Source organism: Alosa alosa, chromosome 8, assembly GCF_017589495.1.
Source record: "Alosa alosa isolate M-15738 ecotype Scorff River chromosome 8, AALO_Geno_1.1, whole genome shotgun sequence".
NCBI classification, from domain to species: domain Eukaryota; kingdom Metazoa; phylum Chordata; class Actinopteri; order Clupeiformes; family Clupeidae; genus Alosa; species Alosa alosa.
In genome coordinates this window covers 18961128-18984503 of record NC_063196.1, presented here as the reverse complement: position 1 = coordinate 18984503, position 23376 = coordinate 18961128, and the positions used below count along the sequence as shown (strand labels likewise).

Genomic DNA, 23376 nt, shown 5'->3' with positions numbered 1-23376 from the left:
CCTACCAACCATCATTTAAGTAGACCTGCCTTGCTCCTGGGAGGAAGTTAGACATCAATGAGTCTCTCAGAGGGGACACGTTTAGATGGCAACATCACTGAACATCTGGGGAACAACATCACTGAACATCTGGGGAGCCATTGTTTGTGTGTGTGTAGTTTGCTTTGACAGGACCCCATGTTTGCTGCCACCCCTAGGGGCAACTGATTCCAGGAGTTCAACCTCGGCAAGATGACGGATCACGGCAAGAGGCAGATTGAAAAATTAAGTAGCCCTTTGGCCATAACCATGGAAACCAATGGGACAACAATGCCCCGGCTACCGCCCACTCGCCCGACGCTTATGGGAGCGATGCATTGTCATCAGTGCGGCGGCGACAGCAACGGCGGAGGTGTGGGCCATTTATCTGGCTGGAGTCTCACAACACCTTGTGTACCCGATCTGTCAGAAAACGCACCTGGACCGACCAGGAGATCGGAGTGGATTAAGGAAGAGGAGTGAGGAATGGTGGGGGGGTGGGCAATTAGATAGACAGAGAGAATGATAGAAAAAGAGAAGATTGCTAAGAATGGTGTGACAAAGATAAATAGTTTATTCTTGTCATTCTTATAATTCACATAAAAAACATGGTTTATATGGTTCTTATATATCACATAAAAAATGGTTATAAAGGCAATTAAAATATGACTATAAAAAAGATAAATAAGTTGGTTTGATAAATAAGAGTCAATTCAGTTTAATTCCCACTCTCTGGTTCAGCAGTCTGATCGCTGTGGGGGAAAAGCTGTTTAGCAGCCGGGTAGTCCTCATGCATCTGAGTCTTTTCCCTGATGGCATGAGGGTTTTTCAAGAGAAAGATGAATATGATCCAGAAGAGACAAAGAGAAAGAGAGAGAAAAAATAAAAAACTGCTTTGTCTTCTGTCATGCTTGATACTGTCACGTGTGGCTAAGTTTCATGTTTGTCTATTGATGCTTTACTGTATGTCCTACATGTATGCCTACATGCCTGTCTATTGATGCTACTATATGTCTTACATGTATGGGTTTATGTCCTCCTATCCTTAAATGAGCTGCCCTGGGATGCAAAAAGAATTTCAGCACAAACTGATAAAAATAAAGTTGTATCATATCATATCGTATCGTGATGGTATGAGACGTATTATGTGAGACAGAAAAAAGACAGTTGGAGAAAAAAGTTGGAGAAACACTGAGATAGAGAGAAGGAGACACAAATAGAAGACAGAGCGATATATGGTGTCAAATACTGATCATAGCTTGAGCTGTAATCAGTGTAGAGCACTGAACATTTGTCATACTGCTCATTGAGGCAAGTTTAAAGCGGGCTTATATTGTGGACGATAAATTGTGGAGCAAAACAAGATAATTACGAAAGTGTTTGAACCAATTTTATCACCAAATCTGCACTGATTGAATGAATGAATAATCATTGGGTAAAATAAACACTGGGTAAAAATAACCCAAAACGTGAAGGGGAGCTGAAATGAACTTTAATCAAGTAAATGTATCAATCAACCGACAATCTTCATTAGAGCTGTCAGAGGGAAAGATATTTTTATTTCTCACGGCACACACACAGGCACACACACGCGCACACACACGCGTACGCGCACACACACACACACCCACGCACACACCCACGCAAACACACGCATACATACGCACAGACACACACACACACACACACACGCACACACACACACACACACACACACACACACACACACACACATGTGCCACCAATTTCTCAAGCTCCCTTGGATGGATAAACATATAGCTTAGCCTAACATTAAACAGAAAAAAAAACAGAGACTGGAGGCAAGAATGCACAAATATGTAACCAACACACGCCCACCAACACGCACACACACACACATGCACGCGCATACTCACACACACACACACACACACACAGACACACACACAGACACACACACACACACACACACACATGTACGCGACACGCCACACACACACACACACACACACACACACACACACACACACACACACACACACACACACACAGACACACACTCAACATCCAGAAGCTGTGCCCAAAAGATCTACCGGCAGCCCCTCTACCCCCCCCCCAACCCCCCATCTGAAATCTGGCCACGGAAACGGCGGCAAACACAATGCCGCTCCAGAGGCACCGGCTGCACTACACTGGAGGAGCTAAAAATAGCTCTGATGGAACAGCAGGCCTCCGCACATCAGAGCACCAGCAACAGCGGCTGGAAGAGGCAGAGCAGGAGGAGGTAGAGAGAGAAAGAGGGGAAGAGAGGAGAGGGTGGAGGAGGAGGAGATAGAGGAGGTGGAGGTGGAAGGGGTCTATGCCAGCTGCCTGATTGAAGCCTCTTATCGCCAAAAGCTGCATTCGGCTCTCTTCAACCTTGGCGAGATCAGCTATGGTGATAGCCTGCCTGGCCATCGGAGGCTTTGACAAAGCTACTGCCAGATTCAGAGGAGAAAGAGTAGGAAGGGAGGCAAAAAAAAAGAAAAGATTCAAAAATGAGGGATGGAGAGGTATGGAAGAATGGAGGAATGGGGGGATGGCGATGATGGGACTTTTATCATCAGAGAGCAGTCTGTTTTCACAGTCCCATGCTGTAGCATTCTGGCCGAAGCGCTGGCGTGAGGGTGGCGGGGAGTGGACTTAGCCTTGGGGAAGGACGAGCAAACGACCGAGCCAAAATGGTCTCAGCAAACCTGCTGAGCAGCTCCAGAGAGAGAGAGAGAGAGAGAGATGTAGAGAGAGAGATGAAGAGAGAGCAATGGAGATAGAGAGAGAAAGAGAGAGAGAAAGAGAGAGATGGAGAGAGAGAAAGAGAGAGATGGAGAGAGAGAAAGAGAGAGATGGAGAGATGGAGAGAGAGAGATGGAGAGATGGAGAGAGAGAGATGGAGAGATGGAGAGAGAGAAAGGGCTGCATGTCAGCAACACTGGACACACCCAAGGACCATCCTAACTCACACTGGGCCTCTGTCCTCAAGCACATCCAGAGTGATACAGTGGGCAGTTAAAGTAGATCTCCATTGATCTCGCCTACTGCTGACCTCAAACTCACACACTCAGTAGAGGCCAGTAAAAAAGTGAAAGGACAGACCTCTTGTGGGGTTAGGCTGTGCTAATACCAAGAGAACCTCAGCCATATTGTTGCTGAAAAAATGCAAGTTTTATGCACCACTATAACTCTTCTACTAGATTCTGACAGAGCGAGAAGCACAATCAGTAACCCTATGGTAATAAGGCCCTCATTGATTTTAGCATGTTGAGATTTATAATCTCTATATATAATCAATATTTAATATAATATTGATAGCGGTGTTATATAATTAATTTAATGATCAATAACTCATTTTCATATTGATGGGTGGAGAGTGGGCATGGACATGGAGTATGGTGGGTGGAATGATTCATTGTGCTGATTAAGCATCCAGGTAATGTAGAAATCCACAATAATATGAAGCCCATCGCCAAACCATACGAGGTTGAATAAAAAGGATCATCAGTATTGGTTATTAAACTGATGCATTGTGGGCATGACTGGAATTAATCTCTCTCCTAGCATCTAGCAGGCTCCAGATATGCCACGCGGCTTCGGGGTACAAACGGCGTCGACGGCAGCCGCATAGTAATAAGGATGGCATTTACTCAAGATGATGTTGTCCAGAGGGGGAGAGATGAGGAGATGGGGAGGAGAAAGAGAGAGAGAGAGAGGGAGAGAGAGAGAGAGAGACGCAGAGAGAAAAGGAGAGAAGTTGGCGAGGCTTGGCCCTCATCTCTCATCGCTCCCCCTGTAGTGCCGCAGGTGGGAGTCTGCAGAGTCAACAGCCATTAACACTGCACCCCTCTGATGCGCGAGGGCAAGTCATACCAACCCTCCTCCTCGTCCTTAATGGGAACTCTCCTCCAAAAAACTAAAGAGCCCAAATGAACTGGAGAGAGACAGAGAGAAAGAGAGAGCAAAAGAAAAACAAGAGTGGGGATGATGAAAGGAGAGAATGAAAGGAGAGAATGAAAGGAGAGATAGAGGAAGGCAGGGGGAGGAGAGGAGCGAGCGAGTGAGCGGCGACAAGAAGTGAGGGTCGGGGAAGAGAAGACGGGTTGAGGAGAGGGAGAGGAGGTGGAGAAATGGAGGGACTGGAGAGAACAAAGAGAAGAGAGGAGAGGAGGTGGAGAAAGGGGGGAATGGAGGGAAAAAGAGAAGAGAGGAGAGGAGGTGGAGAAATGGGGGGACTGGAGGGAAAAAAGGAGAATAGGAGAGGAGGTGGAGAAATGGGGGGACTGGAGGGAAAAAAGGAGAAGAGAGGAGCATGCTGATTAATACTCTGATTAAGACAGCAGAGATCAATGAAAAGAGAGAGGGTGGGGAGAGAGGAGAGTAGGTGGAGAAAAGGGGAGACTGGAGGGGAAAAAGGAGAGAAGAGAGAGGGGCCTGCTGTGATTAACAGCAGAGATCAATGAGAGCATTCAAGAGGAGAGAAGAGAGAGAGTGAGGAGAGAGGAGAGGGGAGAGAAGGAGTGGAGAGAGTGGGAAGAGAGGAGAGAAGAGAGGAGGAGGGAGAGAAGAGAGGAGGGGAGAGGAGTGGAGAGAAGAGAGGAGGAGTGGAGAGGGTGGGAAGAGAGGAGAGAAGAGAGGAGGAGTGGAGAGGGAAGAGAGGAGAGAAGAGAGGAGGAGGAGAGAAGAGAGGAGGGGAGAGGAGTGGAGAGGGTGGGAAGAGAGGAGAGAAGAGAGGAGGAGTGGAGAGAAGAGAGGAGGAGAGGAGGGAGAGAAGAGAGGAGGAGGAGAGGGTGGAAGAGAGGAGAGAAGAGAGGAGGAGTGGAGAGAGTGGGAAGAGAGGAGAGAAGAGAGGAGGAGTGGAAGGGACAGTGCAAGAGGAAAGGAGAGAGAAGAAAGGGTGGGAAGACAGGAGAGGGGAGGGGAAGAAGGGAGAGAGAAGAGATGTTGAGGAGAGGAGACGAGAAAAGAGAGAAGAGAGTAGACGAGAGGAGAGAGAGGGTGGGGAGAGGAGGAGTGGAGAGTACCGTGCAAGAGGAGAGGAGAGAGGGGAGGATAACTCAGTTGACTGGTTTGCCAAGTATTGTGGGCCAAGTGGGCAGATCAGCACAGCACGTCCCCCTACACTGCTTTCTATTCTGACAGAGAATAAAGAAAAGGCATGAGAAATAAAACAGCTGGGGGCAAATAAAAACGGGTCAGAACTGTGAAACAAACCCCGAGAGTCAGGGCTACCACACCAATAAAACTTCCTCCACACGAGATGGAGGACAAACGTCCACTCCTAATCAGAAAATAAATCCAGACACTCACACACACCAATAAAACTCCCGTGCTTGAGACAGAGGATGTGTTTGCCAGCTTCCGTTCCTATCGCAGCAAAATGTCAGTTCTTCCCTTTACGCCCCAGCCACCACCATCACCCCTGTCCAGGTGAAGTCCCCACCGAGTGCCACAGATAAGGGACGGCGTGCGTGGGGCCTCTCACCAACCCGACCCAACCCTCTCCGGGTCTGCAGGGAGAACTGGCCTTGTTGACCCACCTTAATAATTCATCTAGAGATCGCAGACCAGTGTGTGTGTGTGTGTGTGTGTGTGTGTGTGTGTGTGTGTAGTGTGTGTATGTAGTGTGTGTGTGTGTGTGCGCATGTGTGTGTGTGGGGCGGTGCGTGCGTAAGGCAGGGCGCGTGCGCAGCGCAGCGATAATGGCAGCGCAGCGCAGCGGTATGGGTGTGTCTGTGTGTAGTGTGTGTACACTGTGATGTAGTGTGTGTGTCTGTGTGTAGTGTGTGTAGCCTCCGCTGGGGGAGTATTGATTTATTAATGTTCTCCTGTTTCACAACCTAATACTTACACACTCTGTCATGTGGGCTGGGGATTTAACTAGGATGTGTGTGGGGCTAAAAGGTGTATGCTTGCGAGTGTGTGTATGTATGCTTACAATGTGTTGGCACGCTCAAACTGGTCTGGAGGAAGAAAACTGTTATCACTGAATGTGTGTGTGAGCTCTTTTGACAGTCCAGCAGTGATCAATCGGCATGCATGCTATGCAGTCACACAATCTTCCATTGCAGAACCAGCAATTAGAGCTGTTTACTAAAACACAAGAAAAAATGTAATTTAGCGTGAAAAAAATAGGGCTGTAAATCAGCATGAAAACATTGGGGGGGGGGGGGGGGGGATGTTGCTATTCTTTTGTTCTTGCTGTGATGGGGGTGCTACACACTCCAGACTTCAGACGGGGCCAAAACATTCCTCTTCAAAAGCAGGTAGCTACTCGTGGCTCCAACAATATTGCTTATATGGGCCACACCACTGGAGAGGCTCACCTGTTTTCATGCAGACATAGCAGGGACTCGAGGAAGCCAGACATGCAAAACTGAGCAGCAGCAATAGGCCCAGTCCCTGTAGGGGCCCGCATAGGTCAACATGGCAGCGCTATGAAGTGACTGGCTACAGTGTGGGGGGTGGTGTTTGGTGTGAGTATGGTGTGAGTATGTGATAATTCTTCTTACTGTAATTTGGCTTTTATAGTGAGCAAATTATCGAGGGGGGAAAAATACAAGGGAAAGTGTCTCTCACTTACATAGTAAGGCATGGATTGAGCTTTCTGAAAGCCATTAAAATGGATCTTTCTGGTACAAATCAATCTTCTGCAACGGGGGCACCATTTCAGGTAATCTCATCAACCGCTTGCATCATTCCCCACCAACACTCCAGGTCTGTCACCTCTTACAGGAAAAAAAGAGGACCATAGCCATTATTTGCAACTTTTTGATGGTGCCATCAAGAAACTTCTTGTCTCAGTCTAAATTGTGTTCTTCTCAAACAAACCTAATAAACGAGAGCAGCCTTCTGGCACAAATGTCTCCAGCTGAGCACCAGCGTAACGCCCTTTTCAAGACGCATAGCACCTGTAGTGTGTTTCACCATTACCTGATTGCATCACACATTCTCTTCTCTCTCTTTTCTCCCTATCTTCATCCCCCTTTTTCCACTCATGTCTTTCCATCCACTCCTCTCTCTAATAAGGCACACTCTAGCCATGGGATGTGAAATTATCTAAATGAAATCTGTCAATGGTTTGTGAGGACTCACAGAGAGGCGCTCCGTCAAGGTTAATAACGCCTCCCCCGTCTCCAATATCCAGGTCCCTTGCCCATTTTCACTTTTGCCATCCTTCCAAATTACCTTATGTCTATCACCTACACAACCACAACCACAACCACCCACTCCCCCACACCCATAGGAGAACCCAACACATTTGCTTTGATATTAGAGGAGAGAAAAAAAAAAGGCTAGAATAAGAAAAGCTAGAAGCTTTAGAGGGGGAAAAACCCCCAATGCTATAGAACTTCACCAAGTGTGCATCATCACTGTCACATGGCCAAACCATTAAGATAGGACTGAATTTGCATTCACACTGCAATGCATTAAGCCCCTATTTTCCATGTCATGCTGTACCATTGGGGTGGAATGTGCTGACACTTAGCCTACTGCTTACAGAAACCAGAGAACTACTCAAAGCCAGAGCCGCCGCCCGCGCCCCACAGGACCCCTGAGTCTTCTTCACTAATCACCTATAAGTTCACAGAGCTCCATGAACCTCCGGTGTAGCCACCTACACAGCAATTTTACTATACACCATCCACCAACTATGTGAGCCTGTTTACTGAGAAACTAAATGCTTGTGCAAAGTAAGCAATATTTCAGCCCTGTTGTGTTTTTTTTGTTTTTTTTTCTGGACCTGGACCTGCAGTGCTCCTTCCGTTGGCTCTACTCAGGAGCATGGGGGTGTGAGGTGCTGGTTTCCTGAAGGACACTGAGTCACGGGCCGCCCAGCCAGAGCTGGAGAGCAGCCCTCTACCCCCCACGGATCGAACCATCTGCTCTCCGCAGCAAAAGGGCCCAGCTCAAGCCCAGAACCAAGCACGGGCTGGGCTGGCCACTTCAACAGAACATGTGAGTGTGGAGAGTGTGTGCACATAAGCTAACTAACTAGAGAGACTACTAGGGCTCTAGAGAGAGAGAGAGAGAAAGAGAGAGAGAACGAGGTGGGGAGAGAGAGAGGGAAGGAGAGAGAGAGAGGGGAACAAAACAAAGCTGTTTTGAACAACTTCAGAGAGACGACATCCCAGGGAATGGGACCACCTGGCACTCAAGACAGAAAGAGAGAAAGAGATTAGATGAAAAAGACAAAAAGAAAAAAGTACGGGTAAAACAACAACATTCCTTGAGGTTGTAATGTGTTTAGTGCTTTTTTCATCAGATCTCAGTGACAAGAGAGCAGCATTCCTTATCTTTCACCAGTGCTATTTATTAAGCAAAAAAAAAAATGTTTTTTCAAACACGCTTTCAGGTGATAAAAAGTAAAATAGGATGTAGTAGAGTAGGTGGTGATAGTTAATTGTGTTCGTGGGCCAGTACCACCACAAGCCAAGCCAGTATGAGAATAACAAGGGGTGCACTGTTTACTTTTTGCCTTGCCAACCAAACTAGCCCTGCTTAATTAAAGCAGTCAACTCTTCCCGGAAGTTGCCAGTCTAACCCATTATGTAACATAACCCGTAAAGGGGGGGGAGGTATTCATCTTGCTGTTCCTATTACGCTTTTGACGGGCCTGACGCGTGCTCGGGGGGGAATTTTACACGCAGGTCTAATTTCAGGCAACCATTGGCACGCTCCTCCACTGACGGGGCACGTCATGTCAACCCGACCGTGCCAACGTTCCACCTCCTAGAGCGCTCGGAGCACATTCCTCTCTCACAGCCTCTCTAACGCTAGAAAGGGATGACAAGGGAAGATTAGCACAGGTCCATAAAAAGTTAGCACACCTCGTAAATGTGCAAGGTCGGACCAGGTAGACATTTTTTTTTTTTCAAAATGAGTATTTTTTTTATTTTGAATTGAATTGATTTTGTTGCTATGGGAGCAATATGCGACACAGGCAGGCTGTATTTTCTTGACAACCATGTTCTATAAAACGCAACAGACAGTAAAATGCAGCTCTGAGGCAGTGAGAGGGAGAGACATGCTCGGTCTGTGTTCTAATTTCATTTGACAATGGCCAAACCAGAGGTTCCTCATAGCTCTGTGAAAGGATACCAAAACATTAGGCTGACTTGTTTGGGTATATTAAGCCTAGTTACTAATAGACCAATGTTAGACCAATACAAAGTATGCATACAGTGTCTTGTTTCACAGATAGTTTCAAAGACATTGGATGAGGTCTTGAACACTCCATTTCTTATCCATATGCTTCTTACTACAAGGTTGGGTATCAAAAATGTGAATAAAAAACATGTAAAAAAGCCAAGCCATCCCCAGCTATAAGGCCTACCCATAGTACCCAACTCACCTATGAATAAGATATCCTTATTAATGCCTAGATTGGTAACTGCCAGCGTAGCTCCCAAAAAGTCACAGGATTGTGCACTCTGTGCACTCAGACCCTTTATAAAAGGCACAGCGGATCATTCTAGACTGAGTCCAAAGCCCATCCTCAGGACAATCTGAGTTTAGAGAGGTCAGGACAGTAGCCCAGCCATTAATAATTTATCATCCTGGAAAGGGAAAGGTGCGAAACCCCATGACATTAATTAATTCTCACACATCCTATTCCCAACCGCAAACAGAGAGAGAGAGAGAGAGAGAGAGAGAGAGAGAGAGAGAGAGAGAGAGAGAGAGAGAGAGAGAGAGAGAGAGCGAGAAAGAAAGAGACAGAAAGTTATTTGCAGATTTGCAGATATTCTAAATTAATGAAAAGTCAAGGTTTAGCTTCCGGCAACAGAAAACAGATCGCAGAGAACAGATTGTGCTGTTTTGAGCAAAAACAGCACCCACCACTCAGTAGTTAATGCAAGTTCAAAAATCCGACAGAGTGCATTCTGCCCACTGCAATATATCCTGCAGGCTGTACAACCACTGCATAAAAACTGCCGGTCTCACAAGTTTCATTGGTATAGAATTTAGCCTATCAAGTTTTGTTTGTTGCTTGATTTGATCGCTAGGCCTAATTTGTTTTCGCTGGTGTCATTACCATCATTTTAGGACATTTAGGTCATTACAGGGGGCAACAAACAGGCTATTTTAACAACTTTATTCTGTCCACATACCACAAGACATAGGCCTACGCAACAACATCATGGTCATGATGACATGACTGACAGGAATTTGCCTGCTAGCCAACTTATTCATGAGGTAAGCCTAGATTAGATTAGTCTGGCCTTTCACCTTACAACCTTTCATTTATGAAAGAAACAGGTTCTCTGCTGTTGGAAATTGACTGAGAGATTAAAAAACTAGAGAATTCACTGTAGCAGAAAAAGTTTGTAAAACATAACCCTCAGCCATAGCGTCCAGGGTTGATGACATTGAGACAGTGGCAAAAGCCTAACAGGGTTGCGGTCTCTCATTGGTGGGTTTCAGGACCTTATTGAATCACTCTTCTTCATTATTCGATTCTACAAACCACAAACAAAGACCCCCCTACAAAGACCACAGACTGTGTTTTTCCCAAACCCCTCTGCTGAGTGTGTCCTCTAGCAAGGAATGAACATTGCAGCAAGTCATGGAGGCATACTGTAGTAACGCCATTTCACGATTAATCCTGGATGGTTTCTATCTTAATTGCTTGAATTACATTGGACATTTCTTTATTATTATTTTTAAAGGCTAGACAAAAGGCCAAGAATGTCAGGTGTGATAGCAAAAGCCAAAAATTAACACTCTGAAATAGTTAATAACAAGGATAAATGTATCAGTGCTTGGTTGAAGGGATGAAGCTCTTTCCTCCGAGAAGGTGATTTCTGTATCGTAGCCTACGTCTATGAGAGAGGGACCTTGTGAGGGCTGCCATGGAGAGGATAGGAAATATGAATCATCCCTGTGAATAAGAGGGCAGCCGCAGGGACAGAGAACAATGATGTTCTATTTCGGAGTGCTTTTTTTATGACTAGGCTTAACGAGAAGGGAGATTATAATAATAAAATTATGTTTTCACATATTTGAAATACTAGTCTACCTTAATCTGTCACTGTTTTGTAGCCTTTTGTAGCTAAATCTACTAATGCTTTGCAGATATCTTTATGGCCATTAGGTTTATGATCTGATGATATTTACAAACAAAGAGTGATTAAAATGGCCTTTTTATAACTTATACATAATATATACATGTATAGGCTAGCCCAAATCTAATATTATTCAATTGTATTAAATCTCATTTAAGCCAGTGACAACTAAAAATGGTTTTAAAATATGCACAATTTAGAGTCTACATTTTGTGTATGACAGCTACTCATAAATTACCTGTAGCCTAACAAGTCGGTCTTCAATTTCTGCCAATATTATGCAGTATTTTGTTTAATAACTTGTGAATTAACCTTAAACCGAGAGCTACATTTAAGACAGTATACACTTACCTTTATTTCTGTTTCTAAAAAGACAGTTGAATGCAAATCCAACACACTACTGATAAAAAAAAAATCATATGCTAGCCTATGAAGTTGAACACATGTTCAGGGGTATTTTTGGTCTGTGTATGGGGAAATGGGCTCAGTTGAAACGTGAACATTAATTCTTCATCCCCCTTTTTTTTGCCAGAAGACTGCTTACAGGAGCGCGAGCTTCAGTCACGTTTTCATATTAACAGCACGAGAACGACTCATCTACAGTAGTCGCAACAAAATAAAGCACAAGCTAGTGTGGGAAGGTGTCATCAAAGTTAGCCAATGTGTAGGGTTTGTGTTCAGCGTTAACAGCGAAAACAAAAGCAGTAAAAGGGAGCACTGTATTGGCTGTCCAGAGAAAGTGATTGGCTTAGAGCATCATTTTCCGTGACTGATAGCCTCTAACCTCCAGCACGCGCTGACAAGTGCAGCTAGATGCGAGAGCACATCACTTGGCAGCACAGAATCGATGCGTTCAAGGTAGACACAAATGTCAGAACACAGGCTGCCAGGGTATGAGTCTTACCTTGGTTAGCTGGGCAATCTTCTTGCTCATTTTGAGATGAAGATCTTGAGTATATTCCATGGCAATGCCCGATTGGAAAGGCATTGAAGACGGGTGACCAGAATTATATTTCCCCGCTCCGGTCGATGAATTGCCAGCAGGGCTGTAGTATTGCTGCCAACCCGCTCCAGTCGCCATCTTCACGATCCTTCAAATGTGTTACTACTGTATATGATTGTGTTAAATTAATGGCACGATGGTTTGAACTGTCTCCGTCAACGGGGAGTTTTCTACTGAGACCCGCTGAGGCAAAACACATCCAGGCGTCAACCAGTAGCACTCCTTGTTAATTTAAATGAGTCATTTTTATAACAGTCCGGACAAAATACCACCGATACAGCTTGGTACTATCCTACTGAATAATGTTATGGTAAAAACTGTAATCGCTAACGTTAGCTACGCAGCTTGTCAAGTGTTATTCAGCTGTCCTTATTTTCTGAGGCAGGTCGTATAACTGTTAGCGTTACAGACATTCTTGTTCATCTTATTTCTCGTACTCTTCAAGAGCAAATGGCAAACATTACAAACGCACCTTCAGAGGGCAGAATCAACGGTACAAGACAGTTTAGGCATTCGGATTCCTCAAATTCTCCGCTGTCTTTCTGGCATTTGGCTATTCCATGGGATGTTTCAGCTGTCCCGCGACGCAGATGTTTGCACGGATAAAAATAGCTTCAGCTTGCAGGTGGGTCACGTTTTAGACCCAGTGATTTCAGCAGAAAGAACCGGACCGGGTAGGATCCGGGGTCTTTCTATCTGCTCTTGTGTGTGTGTGTGTGTGTGTGTGTGTGTAACGTTAGCTATGACTGAGTGGTTGGTTGCTGCACTGCTCAAGACTCTGTTACCATGGATCACTTCAACAGTTTACATTACTGTCACTGACGTCAGTTCCGCTGCTCGCTGTTTGCGTTCTTTCACTCTGCCCATTCATTGATGCAAACATAGAAATATTAAACGGATTTAGCTGAAAATTATTGAGATAAAAATACCTGGACATTTGCACTAATTACAGGCTATATTGTGCACCTGCAACCTAATATGAAGAAATCGTAGCCTGTCCATTTGTGTAGCGTCATCAGGGTAGGCATTGTATAAAGCTTGGCTTTTTTAATCTCTATAAATGTATCCACCCAACCGCAAGAGGAACAAAAGTGATGAAAATGTAATGCCTATGATTGAATGCAATGAACAATAGGTAAACTAGCCTACTACAATGTTCCATCAGGGATGTACAGATTTGAGTTTCCTATAGCCTAAACTGTCTGATTTCAGCTGCATTTTTCCTCTGACAGAGGACAGCCGTGGCCTACTAGCGCGCTTCGGACTTGTAACCGGACTTGTTCGAACCCCGACCAGTAGGCACGGCTGAAGTGCCCTTGAGCAAGGCACCTATCACTGCTCCCCGAGCGCCGCGCTCACTGCGCCCGGATTAGTGTGTGCTTCACCTCACTGTGTGTTCACTGTGTGCTGAGTGAGTTTCACTAAATCACGGATAGGGATAAATGCAGAGACCAAATTTCCCTCACGGCACTCAAAAGAGTATATACTATACTATACTATACTACACTATACTATACTATCATCTGCAGGAGTCACTGAACACATAAATTACATGAGATGTTATTACCAGTAACTAGCCTAATTGTGTGTGCAGTGCTTTATTAGATGAGTCCAATAGTTTATAACTATGAAAGTTGGGTAGGCTAGTGAGTAGGCCTAGGCTAGAGTGGTCTACAACAATAATCTGAAACAGAAACAGTCTTTTATGAGCATACTTGAAACAGAAACAGTCTTTCATGAGCACACTTGGTTCGGTTGCTCACATTGAGAACATCAACTAAGAATAATGCCCCCCTTAATTAAGTGGTCATATGACATATTTAAATTAACTACATACAAATACTGGTATGTAACTTAAAGTAAAAGTATACAAAGTGAAAGTAAACAGTTTTTATTATTATCTTCAAAATAGAAAATCAAACCATGAATCAATAGCACCACTTGACGGCATAGGCCTATTCGACCTACAGGTAGTGCAGGAAGCTCGGACCTGATTGAATTGAAACTAAATGATGTTGGCTCACTCCAAGAAAGTGTTGCATATGTAGAGGCAGAGCTATTAGCATCTAGAAATGTGTCATAGTTGCTCCAGTTCTGTGCATCAGGGAGAAGGTTGCAGTGCTGCCACAGTTTGCTAATAAGGCATTCTGTTTCTTCGCATCCTCCTTCTGCTCTCTCCTCAACATGACTCTGACAGTGGAGTCTCAGCTAGGCCACGACGTGTGTGTGTGACATAACAGCTCCTCTCCCAAACCCCCCCCGAGGACGTGCCATTGGCGTGCAGCATGACACTGCAAACAAAAGATGTGGGTATTAGTCCTTGTGCAGAGAGGGGATCCTAGTGTGATTGATAACACAGTCTGTATGTGGCCAAGCACTGTGGAGGCGTGATCAGAGTGATCTGTAAATAGGGCACATCCTCATTCCGCTGCCTCTGAATGAATAATGTATCTGCCCCTGCACCGACTGGAGGCTGCCTCCTGTCGAATTATGCGAATCCAGAAACACGCTGCTCGCGTTCAAAAGTGACAAGGCGCTGGGGAGAAAATGCATATGCGCCCGCGAAAAATCGCTAACACATTCTTTTGGTTTTTCATGGTGATGTACCCAGTTTGGGATGAAAGTGCACCACAGAGATGTGGCTTGTGCTCAAGAACAGCGAGGTATCCCTGCACTATTTATGGAGACAGAGCAGGATTGTTTTGAACCAGTGGGGGAAATTCCAGGTGTGTGTATGTGTGTGTGTGTTGTTTCCATACAGCTGAGCTCTATAATGAACCCTCACAGCATCTAGTGCAGTGTTCTGTTAGTGGCTTTGTCACTGTTCTCCACTTGGCCTTCCTAACAAAAGACTTTGTTTGATTTCAATCTCAATGGTTAAACAAAGAAAAAAATCTGTGTGTGTGTGTGTATGTGTGTGTGTGTGTGTGTGTGTGTGTGTGTGTGAAAGACACAGCTTGTACTGTATGTTATATTTATATATTTCCTATTCACGTTACCTTTTAAAATCAATGTTGTTGAAACTGAGCAGAAAAACAATGAGTGTGAAATTGTCCAGATATAGACTGCACTGCATGCCCCCTGGTTGAGACTGCACTCTATGGCCCCTGGGTGGGGACATTTGAAGGTGAAAAAGCTCCTGTTAACATCACGAAAATGAGTTGCCTACAGGACATAGCAAAAACAGAAGAATCATTTCAGCCTATTTTCACTATAGTGCCTTGGAAAACAGACTAAGGAAATTGTATCCCTTGAAAATAATGGAGTATAGATTCTTCTAGATGGAAGGGGAGGGCTGGTGATACACTATTGTGCCCCTCTAACAAATGGCTTTCCACTGCAATGATGCCATTGTGTGGAAAGGTATAGTTACTCTGAAATTGGTCTCTTTGTTGTTACCTATGGAAATACTGTACATCTGAGGTGTTCTAACACAAGATACATATAGCTGCTAATGAAGAAGGAATGGTAGGATAGGCACAGTAATCTTTGTGCAGGCCTTCAGAACATTTTGAAATTAAGAGGTTGAATCTTATTCATATAGAGGATGTTGTCTTTCAGGGCCAACAAGAAAAACACAATCTGATAAATGTTATGGGACATGGTATGCCTTTTTCTTTTGGCCAGTAAGATTGTGTTTATATTTATGTTATATTTGATAGTTGGAAATACCAAGTCCAGCCCCAAACATGTGCCCTACGGCTACTCAACCGATGAACATAAACCAGCAGAGCTTCTCGTGACTCTCAAGTATCGTGGCCATCATCATCACGCACATCATGTCAAGCCTACAAAAAACAGCGTTGGAGTTAAGAGGCTTTTCTAGGGTGAGAGAGAGAGAGAGAAGATAGAGAGAACATGAGGGAGGGAAAGAGAGAGAAAAGCATGCGGCTTCGTTCTTGGGAGCCCCTGCTGCATATGCATGCATCCCCTGATATTCCGTCAAGCACATCCACAGAGTCGGATGATTCACGCTTATTTATCACAACCGAGTGGGTCCATGAAGAGAAGCACTATAACCTGGGGGGGACAATCATCTGTCTGATGACACAATGCATTATTAACATATCCTATTTTTTGCACTGTGTTTTGTCCTTGACAAGATTTGTGGGATCAGTATAAAGATCCAGAAAACAACATTTCAAATCATTGTGTGCTTATTCGGATGTGTGTTAAATTACTGCTGTCTAGAATGGGAGCTACTCCTACAAGAAGGGTGGTAATAAGAGAGGCGGTTGCACTGACTGTTCGGAGTTGCTAGGCAATCATTTCTCCGCGTTGGACCATCTAAGATCATATAGCGGAAGTCTATGGTGGTGGATAGGCCTATATTTTAAAAAGTTGCAGAATTATATCTTTGCAGTGCTTAAAAGCACGCCTTTTTCCTGTTAGCTTGTCATGAGGGAACTAAACCTGACCTTGTGAACTCCTCTGCATGTCTGCTTTTCTGCCTAAGAGCTCCCCTGAGACTCTGGAGTGCAGGGTTTTCATTAGACAGGTGTTAAAGCTGTGGTTGGAGAATTGCACATGTCGTAAACCACGAGAGCAGCTTTGACATTCGGGGCATGCTCGAGTTACATGACATGTATAGATCTACCCTGAGGGCCAAATGCGATAGATCAGCCATGCTTGTTAGCGTGGAATGTGTAGAGAGTGTTGATGCAGCAAATCCTGTGCACACGCATGCACACACACACACACACACACACACACACACACACACACACACACACACACACACACACACACACACACACACACACACACACACACACACACATTCACACAAACAGACACATGCACACTCACACACACACACACCAAATCGCATGTCATGCTATGAAGATGGTGATTTATGGTATAAGCTGAAATAAAGCCTTTTCACCTCTTTATCCCCACACTCCAACACACACACACACACACACACACACACCCTAAACATTCTAATCCCTTCCTTGCTCTATAAGGACAGCGGACAATGCGTGTAAGTTTGAGTTGAGTGTGAGTGTGAGTTCATTGGAGTTGTTGGGCTCTTCCTGTTGCAGTCAGTCAGGGAGCAGAATCTCATCAGATTCATTGTCAGTCACACGCTCCCTATTCCCTCTCCACTTCCTGTCTCTCTCGTCCCCATCATGTCATCCCCTTGTCAGGACATGAATGACAACATGAAAAGGAGGAAGAACATGAGGCGGATGGAAAGCCAAACAAACACAAAATGATGTGATGATGACACAGGCGGATTCCGGGAGACGTCGGGATTCTTTGGGTCGTGTCGGAACAGGTATTCCGGCATTTCTCTCATCTTAGGAGGGGGCCGTAAGTCTTTTCCCAGGTTTGAGTGATGGAAAGGGGAATACTGTGGTAGGGGAATAATCTGGCCTCCATTTTACCCTGTTTGGTGGAAGCTCCATAAAGTGGAGAAAGAAATAGAGAGGGAGAGAGAGAGAGAGGTTGAGGGTTAACAGGAATTCAGACCTTAGGGATTAAAATACACATTATCAATTTTTTGTTCTCTGCGTCAAGCACCTGTAAGCGATCCTGCCATTAGCAACATCAGATATACTACCGTGGGAGAGGTGAAAAATCCATATCTTTACATAAATTACAAGCTGAAAAAATTGGAAAGGTATTACAGGGGGTTTCGGCCTCTAGAGATAAATCAGACTTAAAACGCAGGCGTAAGCTCAGGATAGGAGTGCTCCATACCGTTTGGAGCTTCTCTTTTTACAGCCACAGTGCTTGCACAGCGTAGACAGATAGAGTTGGGTTTGTTTGCTGTCCAGTGGGCTTAAACTCTTAACTCGGCAACCACCGGATTGTAGCCAGCTGACTAAGACTTTATGTCAGTTGTCTGCTTTCAAACCCTCAACCTCCCACCCCTTTACCATGTGTTGATGAAGGCTATCCTATGAGTTTGAGAAAATAACCCCCATGTAACCACTCACAAGAGAGATATCAAGCCCAGTCTCTATATGAAGAGCTCTTTTCCAAAACGCTATCCATTTTTGAAAACATTAATAAGTCATGTTTAATTGTGTATTTCAGGTAATATCAATAAAAGTGCAGTTGTGTTGTTTTGATTGAGTAAAGATAAATCAAATAACAATAACCCAATTCATTATATTTCCACTGAAATTACTTGGAAAACAAAATCTAAAAAAAAAAATATTTATGAAAATGCATTAAAATGGTAGATATAACGTTTTGGTCTTCACATATATATTCCTGGTACCTTTTGCTCATTCATTCCATATTCAGATGAATAGATGAGCCGCCCAAAATATCAAAGCGTATTGTAATTCTACACATTGTTAAACATGAAGCTTTTACGAGTGAGTGCACAGCACACCGTTAGATCAATGACTAACAATTAAAAAATAGAGTCAGACGAGAGGGCTTGGGTACAATGTAACAGCTTAGAGTTGTGGGTATTCAGTGTGTGTTTGAGCTCATGCTGCACTTACATCTGCAATTAAAAGTAAGGAACCTGAATCATAGGCGCGCGCACACACACACACACACACACACACACACACACACAGACACATTTAAACACACACAGACACACACACACACATCCAGAGAGACACATTTAAATACACACACACAGACACACATGTACACACACACAGGCACACACACGCACACACACAGGTTTCGGCGAGGCCTTGGTATAAATATTTATGATACTTTTTCCATTCTCTCCCTGTTCTCTTTAGTCTGTCCACATGATGCCCGTGAGGATAGAAGCATCAAACACTTCTGTGTTCTGTGACAGAGGGATACAGAGCGAGAGAGAGAGAGAGAGAAAGAGAGAGAAAGATGAAAGGGATGGAGCCGAGAGAAAAAAAGTCTGTGAGAGTGATAAAGAAAAGGGGTGAGCGAAGAAGCGAACCTGAAAACAGAGCAACAGCGATTGGCATTCCTCCTCAGAAATCCATCAACTGTCACCTCAAGCCAGGCCGCCTGCTTTCAAAGGAGGAGTTAAGTCACTGCGTCAGCATGCAAACCCGCACAGGCAACCAGTAACCTCTCCTCTCTCTCTCCCTCTCTCTCCCTCCCTCGAACTCTCTTGTTATTTATCAGTCTTCGTTTCTCTCTGTTTCTCTCTTATCCCTTCTTAGTCCACTCAGGGCTGCATGGAAAAAGTGGAAGGATGAGGAGGAGGAGGAGGAAGAGACTCCATCCTCTGCATGCCAGGTCCCGACACTGGGTGCTCTCATTAGTTCTGCCCACTGAGGGGCATTGGGGTGGGGGTATGGGGGCATTAGTTCTGCCTGCTGAGGGGCATTGGGAGGGGGGCGGGGTATGGGGGCAGATCATTATGGGCTTAGTGCTGTGGGTTTCCTGCATGGCTTGTCTTATTCATTGCTAATGGCGTAGCTATTCACATTGCGCTAATTAGGGCTGCTCTCCAGACGCTGTGAGGTGGATGGCAGGCGGGCAGGCAGGCAGGCGGGCTCAACCTTAGCCACAGGAGGAGGAGGAGGAGGCAGTAATTGAGAGAGGGTTGAGGTGGTGGAGGAGGGGGTCGGATGGCGGAGGGTGGTCAGGGGACAGGGGACTGACCGGCGGTAATGGATTGGACCGTCGCGGCGGGCTGTGCGTCGCACCGGAGGGCTAATTTGCTGACGGGAGGCAAAGTGTGACCTGCATGAGATGACTTCATGCTCCCGGGTCAGGGTCTTTCTCTCTCTTCCTTTCTCTCTCTTTCTCCCCCTCCCCCTATCTCTCTCTTTCTCCCTCTCTCTTTCTGTCTCTCTCTCTGTCTCTGCCACACCCCCAGTGGGTTTGCATGCTGTTTTGAATGTTCTTGCATTTTCTGTCCCAGCCTTCTGTCTTTGTCCTCTTCTCCCTCCGCCTTGCTCTTTCTCTTCTTCATTCTTTCTCTCTCATCCTTCTATCCTGTCCTCCTCATTCTTTCTCTCTCATCCTTCTATCCTGTCCTCCTCATTCTTTCTCTCTCATCCTTCTATCCTGTCCTCCTCATTCTTTCTCTCTCCTCCTGCTATCCTGTCCTCCTCATTCTTTCTCTCTCATCCTTCTATCCTGTCCTCCTCATTCTTTCTCTCTCCTCCTGCTATCCTGTCCTCCTCATTGCCACCACCATGCTCTGTGATATTTACTTGTTTTGACTCTGTCCAAGGTCAACACCACCACCCCTGCTGATTTAGGTTTCATTATTATCTAAACAAAGTTGTGGCCTAAATAATTGATTGGGAAGGAACTATTCAACAAAATGGTATAAACAGCCCAGTATGATCAGAGACAGGGAAGCAATGGACATCCTACTGAGTCTTTCAGACCGAGGGAGAGACAATTGGGTATGTCCCATGGAGAGGGTCAGCACATTGCTCTGAGTAGGAAGACCAAGATGAAGGACAACAGATCGATACCACGTAGGAAGAGACTCACTGAGCATCAGAGGGGGTCAGTCTAAATGTTATGATTTCTCTGGAAATGATATCAGCAAAGATTGAACACCAATTATAGCTGGGTAAATCTATGCAATAAATCTGGGCTATTAATTCAATCCTCTGAAATCTTGCTTAATATTTCATTCTGTAGGGTGTTAATGGCCTGGGTGTTTTATTTATCATGTTCAGTCGTTTTTTAAAGTCGATGCACGATCCACGCAGAACGAATCATAAATCTTATTTTCTTTCTTTTAATGTATTTTTGTACATATATTTTGAAAAATGGCATAATGGTCCTCATATTGCTCATTATTGCATTCCAAATTATACAGGTGGGGTTGCACTGTGTGAAAAACTATTATGAAGCTTCGCTGTGTGTGTGAATGGGTGAATGTGAGGCAGGGCATTGTAAAGCGCTTTGGGTGCTCGCAGGAGTTGAAAAAATCGCTATATAATTGACCATTTTTATACAATCCATAATTTACCATTTTCATACAATCCAACTTTCCCTACAGCCACCGTACATTTTAAAATGCTTGTTTTAAGTTTGCACACAATACTGGTAATGAGGATATGTGTTTTTAAAAAATGTCAAGGTCACTGAATAACCTTTAACACTACAGAGTCGTTCCCCTCTAAGGTTTGATGAGTCAGAAGCTGGGAAAACTCTGGCTATCACTTCATTAGCTACAGTAGTCTTGCATATTGTAACTTAAAAAATATTTCACCACAGAATTGTATGCACATTTATAGGTTAAAATATGTTAAGGAAATTCCTGGATACACACATCTTGGCATTCTCCTTGTTGGCTTACCTTTAGCCATTTATTCAGGCTTTCTGCAAGACTTGCAGAAATACAGCATTCTATTACCCTGAATGGTTTTGTGGTCAATTGTCCAGATACTGTTGCTGAAAAAGCTGTTGTTGCTAGAGTCAGTGGACCTAATCTGAGCGATACAACCCTCCTTTACAGCTCCCTTCTTGTTTGGCCATTATTCTGGATAAGACAAGCCTGTGTAAGTGGAAAGAACAGAGGAGGGGAAAACGTAGTCTCCAGCAGTAGCCCTGGCAAATGGAGCTGGTATTGAATCTGTATTTATTACAGGTGACGTCCTTCTAGTGGGCAGCCGTGGCCTACTGGTTAGGGCTTCGGGCTTGGAACCGGAGGGTTGCCGATTTGATCCCCGACCAGTAGGAACAGCTGAAGTGCCCTTGAGCAAGGCACCTAACCCCTCACTGCTCCCCGAGAGCCGCTGTAGCAGGCAGCTCACTGCGTCGGGATTAGTGTGTACTTCACCTCACTGTGTGCTGAGTGTGTTTCACTAATTCACGGATTGGGATAAATGCAGAGACTAAATTTCCCTCACGAGATCAAAAGAGTATGTATACTTATACTTATACTAAGGGCCCGTCCCAATACCTCCCCTTCCCCTAGATTTTTGCCCTAACCCTCGTTTTTGCGCGTGCATGTGTAGGGGTAGGGTGTCCCAATACTTTAGTAACTTATCCCGGATGTCTTAATTCTGCTTTTGTGCAATAGGCCCCATCTGGGTAGTTTCGTCAATATTTAGGATGTGTGTTCCGGCGTTCACATGAACACGAATATCTCTGTTGATTAACCAGACGTAGATAAACCAACACAGCACACACAACAGTCAACACGACCGCTGGAACACCAGCATGTTCCTGAATGAAAATAGTAGAAGGCTACTACCGCTAGACACGTCAACGCTGCGCGTGACGTAGGTGAGCACCTTCGCTACGCTAATTTGCATATAGTGGTGTGTCAGTTCATAGGGAAAGATCTTCACCCTCCACTTCCCTCGTCGAGGGGACTTTACTGTCGAGGGCAATCAAAACTTAGTGGAAGTTTTAAGGGGGGAGAAATGGGACGGGCCCTTATACTTCTCTCTCAGGTTCTCAGGTCCCAAGAATTGCTCTTTGTTGTATTGATCACCTTTTGATTTATGACCCTGGAATGAGATGCCAATGATGTCATATTCCTATTTGTTTTTTTTTCTAGAGAGCTGAAAGAACCATAAAGTACCGGAAGGCTGAATTACCGTAAGCAGCCTCAATATCAACAAGATGTGCAGTGTATTCATCGATTTATGCAGTCCTATTACACTGTAGTAACTGATTCAAAGTGTGTTTCCTATCAGTTGAGATTGAATCGATTCTTGCTTCATCATGCCCTTGAAGTCCCCAACCCCTCTAGCCCCCTCCCTCGCCTCGTCTCTTCTCCTGTGTGTGTCTCAGGCCTGGGGGGTGAGTGGTGCTGGGGGGGTCAGAGAGGAGAGGGGGGTTAGAGGCTGACACATTAAAACATGGGGAGCATCTGTGTGGGCGGCCAGCTGGGACTTTACCCAGCATGCCGAGCAGCAGGATGGATCGGTTTGTGTCTCCGGTGGGACGGCAGAGAGTGTGCCGGCTGCCAACCGCTGAGTAATGGCAGAGAGGTTAATGGGCAGAGAGAGAGAGAGAGAGAGAGAGAGAGAGAGAGAGAGAGAGAGAGAAGGAGTTGGTGGGGAAGTGAGAGAGCTAGATCGAGGGAATAGAAAGATAGTGAGAGTGAAAGAAAGAGGAAAAGAGATAGAAAAAGAAACAGAGTGAAAGAGAGAGTGATAGAAAGAAAGAGACAGAAACAGAGAACAGGAAAGATGTATGGAGGCCAGAAGACGGCCAAGAACTCTTGAGCTGACACATCATCAGTATGTATGAGAGGGGAGATGGGGGCATGAGAGTTCCTGAAGGGTGTGTGTGTGTGTGTGTGTGTGTGTGAGAGAGAGAGAGAGTGAGTGTGTGTGTGTGTGTGTGAGTGAGTGAGAGTAGGTGTGTATGTGTATAAGTGAGTGAATGAAT

General features: G+C 45.0%; 1 protein-coding gene across 1 annotated transcript in view; it reads right to left on the bottom strand.

The window, feature by feature from the left end:
- fam184ab (family with sequence similarity 184 member Ab) overlaps positions 1 to 12864 on the bottom strand; it is a 132419-nt gene extending 119555 nt beyond the window's left edge. Inside the window, exon 1 of the mRNA XM_048250057.1 lies at positions 11998 to 12864. Coding sequence (XP_048106014.1) covers positions 11998 to 12174 — 177 coding nt within the window. The 5' untranslated portion in view covers positions 12175 to 12864. The remainder of the gene's footprint in view (positions 1 to 11997) is intronic.
- Between the last annotated feature and the right edge of the window lie 10512 nt (positions 12865 to 23376).